At 34.4% G+C, this 15873-nt stretch overlaps 1 protein-coding gene across 3 annotated transcripts in view; it reads right to left on the reverse strand.

The window, feature by feature from the left end:
* Positions 1-15873, reverse strand: part of LOC126816848 (beta-hexosaminidase subunit beta) — a 124361-nt gene that overhangs the window by 16492 nt on the left and 91996 nt on the right. For 2 of the 3 annotated variants that reach the window (XM_050543622.1, XM_050543621.1), the window contains exons 6-11: positions 7063-7175; positions 6094-6204; positions 4384-4485; positions 2336-2441; positions 1183-1390; positions 700-870 (exon numbers count right to left, since the gene is read on the reverse strand). In XM_050543622.1, the coding sequence (XP_050399579.1) occupies positions 700-870; positions 1183-1390; positions 2336-2441; positions 4384-4485; positions 6094-6204; positions 7063-7175 (811 nt within the window). Of the gene's footprint in view, positions 1-699; positions 871-1182; positions 1391-2335; positions 2442-4383; positions 6038-6093; positions 6205-7062; positions 7176-15873 lie in introns of those variants that run through there. The other variant, XM_056099447.1, reaches the window with a different exon arrangement.

Genomic DNA, 15873 nt, shown 5'->3' on the forward strand with positions numbered 1-15873 from the left:
GACCTTGTGATTTCACATACACACGCGTTTAACCACTGGACCACCCAATCCCCTTGATAGTTAGAATTTGATAAAGAGTACGCAGATACGCCATTGTCTGGGGGTAAAACTGATTGATGTGGAAGAGTAGCATGTTAAACCCCATTTCAGGATAAGGATTTAACATCCATAGAATGAATGAATGAAATATTGTTTAATGGCACGTCAGCTCCAACCGGGCTATATTGTGCCAAACATATGGTGATGCTACGAGACAAACTAGAAACAAAATCACAATATTATATATATATATATATATATATCTATACTAATATTTGTGAAGTTTGTCTGTCTGTTCGGGGTTGGCGGCTACACTGTCTGTTCGGGGTTGGCGGCTACACTAGGTCTGCCCAGAGTCTGAAATTTGGGGTATATGGTTAGCGTGGACCGGGAAGTAACGTAGGCCAGGTGGCATTAGTCCCGAGCGAAGCCGGGCATTCTTCTAGTATATACATAAATAAAACCAAATATCACAGTAAATATCAAATAATAAATATATATCACAAACATTATGTATATATATTTAAAATATGAAAGAGACAATCAGGATATATACAATTAAAATTTAACATCCATAGAACACGATCTACTTCATGTGGTATACATGTATTTTTTTTATTTCAATATTTCATAGCTAAGAAATATTATTTAATATCTTACCTTGTTTCATAATATTCATAAACTTTTCTAACATCAAATGATCCTGGACTATAAAAACCCTGTTGATTATCATTGAAATTATTATTGTTATTATAATTATTGTTGTTATTTTGTCTTCCTTCCTTCTTGGCTAATTCTAATCCAAATTTGGTTACTTCTGGATTAGATGACCTGAAATACATACAAGTTATTTGACTTCATTGCTTTGAATGTGCCTTGTGTATCAGCACATCAGAGGGCCATAAGGTCAGATGAAAGGTTAAAGGTCAGGTCAAAAGGTCATGATACTTAAATATACTCCTATATTTATTTCGTTATGAGAGTTGGCTATAGCCACACTGTTCGGACAAAATTTCCCTCATAGCACACTGTAAGGCGCATATCTGTCTTTATTACTATCATTCATAATCACTGGCCCCCACTATCTTTTCATTTACCTTTACTAGAATTGGATGGTACCCATAATTTGAGATATTGACTTACCAACATTGTAATGGTACCTCATCACCTCCAAGATGGAGATAGGAATCTTGAAAAACTTCCAATATTTCATCAAATAAATTTTTAAGGAACGTATAAGTGGAATTTTTGGTTGGATCAATTGGTCCAAAATATCCTTTTACAGGACTGTTGCCTTGGTAACACTGGGTCAGTAGGTCAGGTCGACTTAAACCCCAAGCATATGTATGACCTGGAATAGAGAAAGTCATTTCCGGGTAATAAAATAGAAAAGGTTTAATCTTACATGCATTTCACAGAAACCTTGCCCCTTAACTACATGAAAGGTCTTAAGAACTAAAGCTCACTTGCAAGACCTCTTATGCACCCAACCTATAGGACTTGAATAGAACATTCTGCCAAGTTATACAGGATTTAGTATATTACTATCTAGGCAACTTGAAGGTAGTTCTAGATACAAGTTTGTATATTAGAATTTATCATGGTAGTTCATCTTATCTACAGGCACCATCAATTATCAGGTGGAATAATTCCTGGTACCAAAATCCAACATTCACTTTTGCCTTTACCATAATACAAACCAAGAACTTTTAAGGCTCACCGGAAAAGCTTCATAATTTTTTTTAAATAATACATAAGTATAACTCGATCCCAAATGTGATATACATTAGCGATTTCTGACGTTCTCAGAGAGTAGTCGTAATATTCCGCCAATAAAACAGCTGTGACGTCATTTAAGTCCATCTGCTCATAGAAATATAGACTAGAATATGAGTACAAGGACTAAAATGATGTCACGGCTGTTTTATTGGCGGAAAGTTACAACTACTCACAGAGAACGGCGGAAATCGCTTACTTTGAAATTTAGATGTGGCAGGTAACATTGACATTCGGGATCATGTTTTTCTTATGGAAAGGATATGTTGACATAATTACTTGCATTATTTAAATGATTATGTCCAGTGAGATTTAATTTATGTTCAAATAAAACACTATTATGGATAATAATTACTATTTTTTATAATTGACGCCATAAATAATGTTTTATTTGATTCTGTCCCAATTACTAAATGCCAACCAAAGATATCTCAATTATTGCCTCGAGGACTTGATATCCCATGAGACAACACTAGCAACCAATCAGACGAGAAATCTTCTGTAAAAATTCGGATCTTACCTGGTGAATCAAACTCGGGCATAATTCTCACTCCTCTCATACGACCATAACGTATTATCTCTGCTATATCTTCTAATGTATACACAAACTCGGGATGAAACGCCCCCTGAAAAGATAAAGTTTAACAATTCATCAACAATACGATATCACAATCAATGGAAGTAGATGTTAAGCCCAATACACATTTTGGGCCTAAGAATCAGTTAATTTGTTTGTTTTCATGGGTTATCCTTAAGAAGCAGATCATTCATGATATTTTTTGGGTGTTTTTTTATTTAATTGTCATGAATGTATATATGTATAAATTGATTATGCTGCTGCTGATGTACACTTGTGGAAAACCAAATCCAAAGCATGCCCAAAGCACAATGAGAAGGATTGTTGCAGATCTCTCTCTCTCTGAGAGCTTAACGTCCACTTGACACAACCTAGGTCATTTCGGGACTAACACATGGTTCAATTTTATTTCAATAATTTGCTTGCGCGTAGGGGTCTTTAGCAGTCGGAGGAAACTGGTGGACCTGGAGAAAACCCACAAGGTTGGAGCAAATCAAAGGACAAAATGTCAAGAAACATTTAGCTGGAAAGTCATCTCCAAATTATACTGACATGTTTGGGACTGGAAAAGCTTCATAAATTTTTTAAATAATGCAAGTAATTAGAAATATACACCAGAATATGAGCAGAAGGACTAAAATGACGTCATAGATTGTTTATTGACGGAAAGTTACGACTAGTCACGGAGAACAGAGGAAACTACTATCGTTGAAATTTACCTGTTGGAGGCAATATTGACATTCAGGTTTGTGTTATACTTATGGAAAGGATATGTTGACATAATTACTTGCATTATTTTAAAAAAAGAATTGAAGCTTTTAAGGCAACCTTTAAATTTAATGGTTTGAAATTAAACATTAGATACAGAAACTCCTGCTAAAACATCACAACTACATGATACCTGAGTTGTAGTATATATATGGTGCTACCATACAGAGAGTTAAAAACATATCTAGGGGTGGTTCTGGTAGCCTAAGCAACAAATCTCAGACTGGTTCGTCAGACTGAGCAACAATTTGGGTGGTTTCCAAATGTCCATAGGGAATACCGGTATGAACTATATATCCCGTTTCTCTAATTTTCTTCACGGAAACTGGGTAGTTGATATTTACATATACCAAGTGCTAAAAGGTCAAATTAGTACCATTATATATATAGGACTTTGTCTGTTATGTTGAATAAAGGTCATTACAGTGTTTATCATGTAATATTTTTCACCACAACAATGTTTTATCTTAATAAAGAGCATATTTTTTCATTATAAATCTGAACTTGAGGTCATCTGTCTACAGGTACTAAATCATAGTGAGGTTTGTACAATAGGACTTCACTATAACACTGTAGGAGAGAGCCATGGTGACACCCATCTTATACATTAACACAGAGAGACATGCTATAGAGAGGTTCTTGTGTACTGTTCAGATGACAAAAATTAAACGCGTATTATATATATTCTAAATTTATATGTGTTGAACTGTATTATAATAGTAAGTGTAGGGGGACTGCGCAACATAATTTACACAAACACAAATATACGGACAAGACACAACACGCAGAAATCACATACAAACGAACAATTCAAATTAAGTGAATGGATCCAGGGCTAGGCGTCATTATGTCAGGAGATGATTATAAAACATGACGATGTCACGTGATGATAATGTCATGTGATGATGATAAGATGTCATTATGATGTGTGATGATTATAAGATGCCACTATGTCACGTGATGATGACATGTCTTGAGATGGTGATATGTCATTATGCTGTGTGATGATAACATGTCATGTGATGATTATAAGATGTACATGTATGTCATGTGATGATACGATGTCAGTATGTCATGTGATAATAGCATATTTCGTGCGATGATTATAAGATGTCATAATTTCATGTGGGACAATAACAGGTCACTGGGAAAGTTGTCCAATGGTGATTATTTTTCTGAAAAGTTTAGGAATTGTAAAACTGTGATTTATATGATTGTCTTACCTTTTTACTAAGATCAGGATAAACTTTACTCTGATAAGGAAATGATTGATCGTCAACTATATGCCAGTGGAATACATTCATTTTATTAGCTTCCATACCATCCTGAAAATACAATGATACATTTTATTTCTACATTTAGGCTACCTGGGTAAACCAATCAGATTTTTCATTCTAACGGAATTGATTAATAGCCCCCATGTGAATAATATTTTGTTATTTTGTAAAAATATTTTCTAAACATAGAAACTTAGAAAGAGCAACATTTTTTTTATTTTTTTTTTATGTTTTTTCAAATAGTAGGAAGCAAAATATTAATACAAGTATCCTTTTTTTTTTTTTTTTTTTTTAAATTTTTTCCATTAGTAGTAGGTAAAATATTAATACATGTATCCCGAAGAAATAAAATTAAAATTTGTGGGTACAGTGCTGAAATAACCCAGTAATAAAATGCCTGAACGTTATCAATGTTTCACACCAATCATTTGATTTTTCGTTCTTCCAGACCTTGATAAATATCAAGCTGATTAGAACACAGATCCTATTTTGTTTCATTTTTTGTAGTTCAAAATTTCGTTTTACTTGTCTTTACTACACTAGGATCTGGAAGAGTTGTTATCATTGACGTGTTCTGAATGGTGTGAGGGTTTAGCCAATGGAACGGTCTGTTACAGTGAGCTTGTGGCATGTGGTGCATGGAACTGTGGGTAATCCACTAGAAACATCAATGCTGATTGGTTGATCAAATGTTTGACATCATAGGGTCAAAGTCGCTCGTATGACCTCTGGCAAGACCTATCACTACAACCAGTCAGATCTTCATGTAGTGTAGGCCATCGAAAGTATAAAAAACGAAACTAAATATAGATCTGTATTTTAATCAGATTGGATAAATAACCTCATGTGAACATAAAAACTTTTGAGATAAAGGCTCTTGAGAACAATCAATTTTTTTTTGATTTTGCTTTTAAAATGTTTTTTTCAAAGAATTTCAAAAAGTAGGAAGAAAATTCTAAATACTAGTTTCCCTGAAAAACTAAAATTAAAATTTGTGGATGCTGTGCCAGAATATCCCAGTAACAAACTGGTCAGCCCCCACATCTTCAAGGGTCCCACATGCTAAATGCCTGAACGCTTTTCATTCTGATTCACTGATCCTGTTACCTTCTCTACTACTCTGCATTCAATCTTTATGAATGACTAGGATTATAGTCAATTATAGTAAATTGGGGTTACTATTACTATTACTGAAATGTCAGACATATTTGTGGTATTATCTGACTAACATATTCTACTGGCGCCAAACTACCTTCTTCTTCTGAAGCCATTCCATGAGAGAGAGAGAGAGAGAGAGAGAGACGGAGGTTTAATGTCGACTTGACATTTCGGGACTAACATGTGGTTAAATTTCATTTTAATAATTCGCTTGCACGTAGGGGTCTTCAGCAGTGTGAGGAAACCGGGGGACCTGGAAAAAACCCCACGAGTTTGGACAGGCGACCCTACTCCTTGTCAAGTACAATTGGGGAATAGAAACCACACCAGTTTTATTCAATGACAGATCTTATAATACGGCGTGCACACACTAATCATTTTAGCCATTCAACCTAACCCGGTCTCCCCAAAAGATACTTGCAGAAGGATGAACTGAGATATTGTCAATATGTGGGAAATACATAAAAAATTTTTTTTACAAATGGTTACTCAACTTACAATAATATCAAAAATAATTTCTTTAAATAGAAAATGACGAGAGGTGTCGACTAGAATACCACGATGAGGGAATCTTGGGTAATCACTAATTACTGTCTCTTTTACATATAACTGAAAAATATAGAACATAACATATTTTAACAAAATGTATTTATTTTATCAAACATATTATTGTAACATAATGGAATGATATTTCAATCATATTTGCCAGTGTGGATTTAACTGTGTCCTTTGACCTTATTTTAAGTCTAATTTTGATAAACTTTTTGTTACATGATCAGAACATCATTCCAATTCAGATAAAGCCAAAATAGCTTGCTTAGCAATAAACCTGAGGTAGCCCAAAACTCTGTGTCTCAGTGACATGCACGGACATAGATACCATATGATCATACAGTTGTAATTGACCATTAATTCCATAATTATCTCCCCTTTTTACACTTGATTAGCCTCCATATCAAACAGCTCAATTACCCCTACCTACTTATCTTCATGAATGAACAACAAGAATTCATGAATAATCATAAATCTGTCCTCACACTATCTATGAACATCTACATAAAACCATGATTGTAGTTAGCCAACTGACATTCAGCTGTCTTTATATCTTATCTACAATCATTTCAATTAAGTCTTCTACATGATTCAAACACATATATTTACTAAATTAATGTGGATTTTGCTTCAGTGCTTCAAAACCTTTTCAAAATATTTAAAGCCCATTTCATTTCATTTCCATGGATTTAGATGTACCCTATTATCCATTCTATTCAACAGAAAGGTCACGGGTTCGCACCCGGTGTTGGCCGAGAAAGTTCATCAGGATTTTTCGGCGTGATTGCTCCTTGTCAGTGGTGCAGGACTAGTTGGACGTTAAACCTTATATCATTTCATTTCATTAAACTGAAAAAGTTATATTGGCATGGATTATCCAGCCTTTTAAAATCAAGAATTATGCAATAAATTTACCCTATTATCCAGCCCTTTCCATACAATTTGACTGAATGTTTCTAGACCTCTCAGCAAACCCCATACTTCATTGGCCCAGATTAACACACGATTCTTCTTTACAAATAAATCGTCTGAAATAAAAATAAAAATCAATAATACAATTTTATCTTTTGTCCATTTTAATCCAAAGGATGCGTTTACAATAATTTCACCTCAAGCAAATTACTCATGGAGTCTGGCAGTGTTAGGGTTAGTTTTTGTTAAGGTGGTGGGGTCTTTCAGGACCAGGTCATCAGTACTGCTAAAGACCCCTACGCGCAAGTGAATTATGTAAATAAAATTAAACCATATGTTAGTCCCGAAATGACCTAGTTTGTGTCGAGTGGACGTTAAACCCCCTTTTCCCTCTCTCTCTCTCTCATGTCCAGGATTGTATATGACATACATTGTGTGATAATTTGTACTTGACAAAGTCTGTGACAAGTGCCTTATTTCCAGGCTTCACTGGGTACCCTCCTCGACTATGCTGCATTAACAGATTAGGTAACAAAGTGAGGACCCTGACCACAGTTGACAACTCACTCTCACTCTCTCTCTCTCTGTGTCTGTGTGTTGAAAAACTTAAATTTATGGTAATTTCATTATAGAAATAAAAACCATTCTGGTGTTAGATTATTTCCCAAAGGTTTTAATTTAATTCCTACAATCAAATTACCATACTCAATTACACGAATCTCCATGTTACTGACAACCAGTTTAACGTTCAAACTAGCTTAATCTAAATACAACCTAATGATATTTCTAAGTTTAATTCTACGAGGTGCATGTGTTGGACTGGGAAGGATCAAGGAAATTTCATTACAAGGTAATCTTAGAGCTGAATTTCAAACTCAATTTCATAATTGGATCCTGAGTTATTTTCAACCTAAATTTGTCAAATTATTAGAACAGAACAACCTTTATAACACAATCTGATTGAAACAAAATTTTCTTTTTTAATACTTTTGATGACCTCCATGATGTAACAATTTGAATAGTTTGTGAGAGATATGAGTGAGGAACACAAATCATATTCTTTACTGCTCTATACATGTAGGTGTCTCCCATAACTCTATGTCCCCCTCTCCCCCACAACCTCCTTCCCCCTTCAGTGTATAGCTCAATTGAACAGATCATTTCATTGGATAATCCCAAACATCGCGTCGTTACAATTCTTAGCTAAAAAATATCAAATTTCCAATGGCTTAATCCATGCTAATATGTACTCAGATTGGTTACTTAAAATTAGCAGTGCACCATTAGCATTTTTCGCTAAAATATCAAATTTCTCATGGTTTAATTCATGCGAATATTGGAGTGATTATTAAGCATTTAATTAAGAACACAAAATCCAAATACCAATGCTTGATAATGTCTTGGCTTGGATTCAATAGAATTTAAACAGGCCTATCATTAAATTTTCGTGGATATCAAAATGGCAGCAGGCTTATTGCATAGCAAGCAGCATACTTGTAGAACGATGAAATTTTAATTGCACATATCTTTTTGAATACATTCAAGTTTTGACCTTTTTAACTATGTGTTGTATTTGTATTTAATATATCGATAAAAACAATGAAAGAAAACAGATGAATTATGCCTGAGATAATCAAAATTTGTGCCCGTCATTGTCCCAAAACACGAAGACATCCTATTTGGAAGCCTTAATGGATTCCTTAAACTCTCTAGCTACGCCATTTCCATCCCACTTCATTCCATAAAAAAAAATCTATAAATCAATAAAATGATCAGATTGTTGATGATAATTGTATTTGAAGAGTATGTAGGTAATTAATATATAGAATGTGTATAAATATAATAAATAAATAATTTGTAATGATTGATAAAGTAACCCACATATATTTAAGAGAGAGAGAGAGAGAGAGAGAGATGGGGTTTAACGTCCACTCGACATGAACTAGGTCATTTCGGGACTAACATATGGTTTTAATTTTATTTCAATAATTTGCTTGCGCGTAGGGGTCTTTAGCAGTGGGAGAAAACCGGAGGACCCGGAGAAAACCCCTGAGGTTGGACATATATTTAAGACTCTGAAATGAAGGTCATGGATTTTTGAAAACCTAATATTCCAATATCAGTTAATAGTTTTATATACTTATTAATTTGTAAATTTGTAGATATACATCAATCAATGTTAAACATCATGTCAACATATTGTAATTAATTAGTTGAAATAACGATGTGTCGTCACATGTGTTTAAATTAATCAAATGTCATCGATCAGTGTATACCTGTACTCATCAACATTATTTACTTATACTTTAATATGTTTGTTTTCTTTAAACTGACTTGTTCTCCTCTTAAACCCTCCACTCACTAAGAATCAAGGAATTAAACAGTTGACTTGTCCTCCTCTTGGCCACATCCCCCGCACCCCCCCCCCCCCCATTCCACAAGAATCAAGAAATTAAATGAGTATAAGCCCCTTGAAATTGACTTGTTCTCCTTTTGCAATCCACCATTTTGATCAAACACTTTTTGGCAGACAAACTAATTAGTAGCAGACAAATTTTATGGATTAGTTACTGGATTTATTCTAATGATTTCATCAGATTCATTAAGAAAATGAAACAACAATTAATTGAACAAGTCAAGTTTCAAAGTCTCTGAGCAGCATTTGCATTTCTCGGGGGAAAGAAAATCTAATTTCCACAGCTAAATTATACACAAATTGATTTTTACCATTAAATTTTAAAAAAAATCAAAACATCTAACATAGATAATCCATTTAAAAAATCATTCTTTTGTCACATTTCTGAATACTAGGCCCTATACTTGAGTTGGCCCCAGGCGTCTTCAAACCTCTGTACACTAATAGAAGGATGGGGGGAGGGGATGGTTAACATGTGCACACTTCATCATAAGGTCTGTCATTGAATCAAGTTGCATGGTTTCAATTCCACATTTTTATGTGACAAGGAGAAGGGTTGCCAGTCCAACCTCATGGGTTTTCTCTGGGTCTTCCGGTTTCCTGCCACTGTAAAAGAACCTTACGCGCAAGAGATTGGTTGAAATAAAAATGATAAATAATTTAGTCCCAAAATGACCTAGTTTGTGTCAAGTGGACGTTAAACCCCATTTCTCTCTCTCTGAACACTATCGTAAGTGGTGAATTTTTCAACATCATTATGATAACGAGTTGTATTTAAGTATGAGTTTGTTGTCTGTGGTGCCATCTCCCTGCTCAACCTAATAGAACACTGAGCAAAGGTGAATCTATATATACCAGTACTACAAGTACCTGACCCCCACCCCCTCCTCCCCTTCCGCCTCTCAAATATAGTATATCTATAATTACTAGTACTACCAGTGCATGCCCGCCACCTTCGTCTCTCAAATATAGTGCCCGTCTTCATTAACCCAGTCGGAGCAGAACAGTAGGACGTTAAACCCCATTCCATTTCAAATATAGTGCCAAAAAAAGATGTGTGCCCCATGACAAAAACTAAGTTTAATGCGTAAAGTTGTGCGCTCATTATTGTTATTCTATTCAAGTTTGGATGTCTAAAAAAAAAACCAGCAACAGGTTTGACTGCGTGATGATATTACGTTACATCAAGTTGCATGTACACAGAGAAGTGTTAATGATAATCTTCTAACAAGACACAACGTGTACTACATGTATATTAAATATCCCATTAACACGCTAATTAAAGCCTCTCATCTATTTCTGTATAAAAGAGACTGATTAATATCACACCATCATGATTAAAAGACTTTCTATTTTGAAACGTGTTACAACAACTGAAAATATTCTGGTTTAATGTTATAGTACAGGTACACAGAGTACAATTTAATTGTAAATGTTGAAAGCAAATTTCTGATAGTAAATATACAAGGTATAATAGAATTATATGGTAACCTCAAACTAAATATTTACTCAAGTTATTATTCTTAAGACACAGACACACTCCTGACAAAAAACAGAAACGATGAGATGGAAAGAATAATGACATCATACACAATGGCTGAATAATATATCATGAATATGTAAGATAAGAGGTTAAAGGCACAACATGACATATTCTCATATGCACATTCACTGCTTAAAGATACATTATGTAAGATTTAGATAAAGAGCTGACCATTCTTGCTATAATAGCTCAAAAAATAGATAATGAAAAATAAAAATATTGAAAATTTCATTCAGATTACTTCATTCTGAGCCAAGTTATGACTGTTTGTAGTTTTGACAAGATGTGTGCATTTGTGGTAACGAGTGCACTGGTATATTCAAGACTTGGCCTCTCTTTCCCATTTTTAAATTAAATTTTCAAATGGCGAACAGTTCTAATCTAATTAAAATCTCGAGTATCCTTTGCAATCGAGAGTTGCTTATGGTTTTGTTTTGTTAATAAATGTGTAATTAATAGTTTATATAAGATTTCAGGTTTAATGAAAGACCTGCAATAGGCAGATTTAGCTCTTGTATAATGTATGTTTAAGTAAAAGAAATGGTGCATCGCATTATCGTGTAAATACTGTTGTTATTAGACCAGTCCAACCATACCATAATAAAAGTTATGTACAACAAGAAATTATTCATATATCGTATAAATGCTGTTGTTATTAGGTAATTAGAGTCCAAACATGCCATAATAAAAGTTAAATACAGAGAAAATTAGCCAATACCAAAAGAAATTATTCAGGGATAAATTCAAACTTTCAGTTATGACTATTTACATTGTACGCTGGTTTCTATTGATTTCTGAGTGCCATCTACATTAAAATAGTGCTGGAACTTATATTGTTTGTTATATCTTTAATAACATCCAAGTATAAAAAATCCATTCGTGACGATTCCCTTGTACAAAGTAAACAGAAGTATGATTACTCAAAGATATGTACGATTTAGATAAAGAGCTGGCCGTACTTGCTATAACAGGTTTTTTGGGTTTTTTTTTTTAAACAATATTTTTATTCAGGATATCTGCATGGGATTGGGGAACAGGCTTAGCCTATGTAAAACCCCTCTCCCTGACAGTTCAAAAATAGATAATGTAAAGTGAATACCGGTATATATATTGAAAATTTCATTTAATTACTTTATTCTGAGTAAAGATATTACTATTAGCTTTTGAAGGTTTGACAAGATATGTGCACTGATTGTAACCACTGTACCATACTGGTTGTTAAATGGCTGAACCGTTCTAATCTACCATACTTAAAATCGGACCTATCCGATGTCATCAGACTTGATTATGATCTTGTCATATTAACAAATCAATACGAACTAGAGTTAAACAGATTGCTGAAAAGTGGCCATTATGTAAGATTAGATAAAGAGCTGACAGTTCTCACTAAAATAGTTAAAACATAGATAATGAAATGGGAATATGTTGAAAATTTCAGTCAAATAACTTCACTGTATAGCTTCGATTGTCATTGCTACCGTTGTTACGATAATAAACAAAGTCTTGATTATCCATTTTTATGGTCATGCTAAGTAATTAATGTCTAATTAATAATTTATATAACATTTAAGGCCTAAATAAAGACCTGCAATAGGCAGGTTTAGCTCTTGCATAACGCCTGTTTAATTTGACTATAACAAATAAAGAAGTCAATAGAAACCAATGTAAAAATCAAATGGTCATACAGTTTTGATTGTGAATGCTGTTTAAACTGAAGTCAAGACCAATTTTTTGTTTGAATGCATTTAATAATGTTCACTAGATATCCATTATTATAAAACAAATAACTATTAACTCTAAAACAGAAACAAAATTGGGTTTTTCTACAGAGAGAGAGAGAAATGGGGTTTAACGTCCACTAGACACAAACTAGGTCATTTCGGGACTAACACATGGTTCAATTTTATTTCAATAATTCACTTGCGTAAAGGGCTCTTTAGCAGTGGGAGGAAACCGGAGGCCCCAGAGAAAACCCACGAGGTTGGACAGGCGACCCTACTCCTTGCCACGTACAACCGGGGAATCGAAACCCCGCCAGTTGACTCAATGACAGGCCGTATGATACAGCGCACGCGTGCTAACCATTCGGCCATCCAACCCCCCCTACTTTTCTACACCAATCTGCCTAATGAAGATGAACTATAGAACAGTCATGCAGAAATTAATTATTTTCTAAGTGAAAAAGGCGTTTATTTTTAATAGAACTCACATGCCATCAGCCTGGGAGATAACTAGAAATGACCTACTCAAATTAACCCTTCATGGAACACATTGTACACAGGAGAACAGATACATCTTAATTACCACAGTGTGTGAGCTTTATACCAACTCCTGTAGCAAGATAATCGCTATCGCAAGTGATAACTACTCAATTATCTTGAAAAAGACATGAATATTGTATTTCTAGTGAAAACAGTTGCAATGGTTTAACATGTATATTAGAAGCTACTGTTTTCTATTGGTACATGTATGCAACAAAAAACACAAAATCAATCCATCATGAAACAAGTGTAGAAGCAAGTCGAGGTTATAAACGCCCAAATGAAACGTAATGAGGTTTAAATGTTTTACTTTACTACAGCAACTGTGCTAATGAAGACCATCCAAACACCATGCACAGTGCTATGAGGGAGTTTTCCCCGGACAGCAGTATTTCATTCAAATTACAACTGTCGTCAAGGGTTCTGTAACCTTCACAGAATAAGCACCACCCGACTATCACATGTAGCTTTTTCAATATGTATTCAAGAATTAAATAGAATAAGTATAGAATTTAATGACTGAATATTCTATAGATTTGATTTTCTTCTCCAGAAATGGCCTTTCTGCCAAAATGAATGGAAGTCCCAAAAGTTTTCGGTCAAAAAAAAGAGACAATTTCTTCGCTAAAAATCGGTCAATAGCGAACTTATCTCTAATTGAAACCAAATAATTCTCCTGAAACAAATGTGTAACATTGGTGGAGAGCAAACATTAATTTAATTTATTTCCTGTTATAAAAAGTCTTCATAAAATAAAGTAATGATTCCCTCAAGCTATATATAAATCAGAGCAAATACATTTTTTTACAATGAATTTAAGGTCTAACCAACTTAACCTAGATTTCACTCAATTCTGATAATAAAATTCTCCCTTAAAAAAAAAGTAATGTGACAGAGATAATTATAGGTCATTAAATTTTATTTTGCACGTATGCCATGACTTCCCAGTGTGTAATTCAAGTTTGATTAAAGAGAAGGGAAACCACAAAGCTGCGAAGAGAGTAATTAAAATCATCTTAAGGAAGAAATAATGGTTTCAACAACATTCTAACAAGACATCCATACATGTTACTCATTACGAAACGTCAAAATCTGATCAAACCAAGAGAAAAAAAATCCAATACTTTACGAGTGAAATCAAAACTAATCTCGAAGCGGAAAATGAAATTTTATCAAGCTGGGGAAAATTGCTCCCTTGGATGTCGATTATGAATAGGCAGTTAGCAGAAGTCATGTCATTAAAGTTTAATGTCCCTTGAAGAATAGGCCTGGGATCTATTTTTAGTGAAGAGGTTTTAACGGCAGTATTTTAGTTGTGTATCAATCGATTGTCCTGTTTATACGAGTGCAGAAATAAATTATATAATTTTCAGTAGTACACGTTTCTCAAGTTCTCTAATTAGGGTTGTACGTAACAAGGAATAGGGTTGCCTGTCCAACCTAGTGGGTTTTCTCCGGGTTCTCCGGTTTCCTCCCACTGCTAAATAAAACTGAACCATGTGTTGGTCCCGAAATGACCTAATTTGTGTCAAGTGGATGTTAAACCCCATTTCTCTCTCTCTCTAATTAGGACTACAGATAGGCTGCCAGGCTTTGAAACATACCCCCCACAGCAGCTAAATCGTCAGAGCAGTCGACAAGGGTTGTCCCATATTTATTCTTTCGTTTGGGGGCATTTACAAGACAATTTCATACAGATCAGATTATAATTATCTACTGGCTTGAAGAATAGGCCTGGGATCTATTTTCAGAGAAAGAGTTTTTAACAGCCAGTATTTTGGGTGTGTATCCATGGATAGTAAAGATTTGCAACATTATCAAAAACGACCGACTGTAAATGTTTTGAAGTGGGAACACAGAAACAAATCATGAATCACTAACACTACCGTAAGTCATGGTCTCTATTAATTATGAATAAATATTCCGATTCTGAAACAGATCCACTTGCTAAGTTAATTGTATCTAGGGTTCAAGTTCGAGCGGTTTTCAACAATCTTCAATTACAAATAGGGCTGGCCTTAAAAATATCTTTGTTTCACCAAACCCGACCCACAATCGAGGAGAAGGGTCGGTAGGTCGGTTTTTTTTTCAGATTTTTTTTTAAAGTCAGAGAAATCAATACAGAAAACTTATTAGCTGTATACTACAGATTCATTAATTTTGTTTAATGAATTTGGGGTCTGACGTAAAAAGTAACGAACTGAAAGTTTTTATTAACCTTATTAAACATTCGTCTTCTTTATTGGCAAACAAATCAATGACATCGGGATTTTTCGTGATGCCCGACTCGCACACGATTTGCCACGAACTTGAAGTGTGAAACTCCTTCAACACGTTTTTAACGATAGTGCGGGTTGTGTCTTCATTTTTCTCGAAAACGGATATTGAAAATATCGTCGTCATGTTTAAAACTACGCACAACAGACACAGAGGCAGATTCATTTCGTGGGAATGGACGTGTATTCGTCTGCAACCATTTTGTTGAGAAGCGACACCTATGACGCTTTCGTCTTGATCAACCAGTTTCAATAATGAATCAAACCATAGCCATAGTAAAGGGAAATAACTCTCATGGTATATTTCAGGTTGACACA

This window comes from Patella vulgata, chromosome 3 (assembly GCF_932274485.2).
Source record: "Patella vulgata chromosome 3, xgPatVulg1.2, whole genome shotgun sequence".
Classification (NCBI taxonomy): Eukaryota; Metazoa; Mollusca; class Gastropoda; family Patellidae; genus Patella; species Patella vulgata.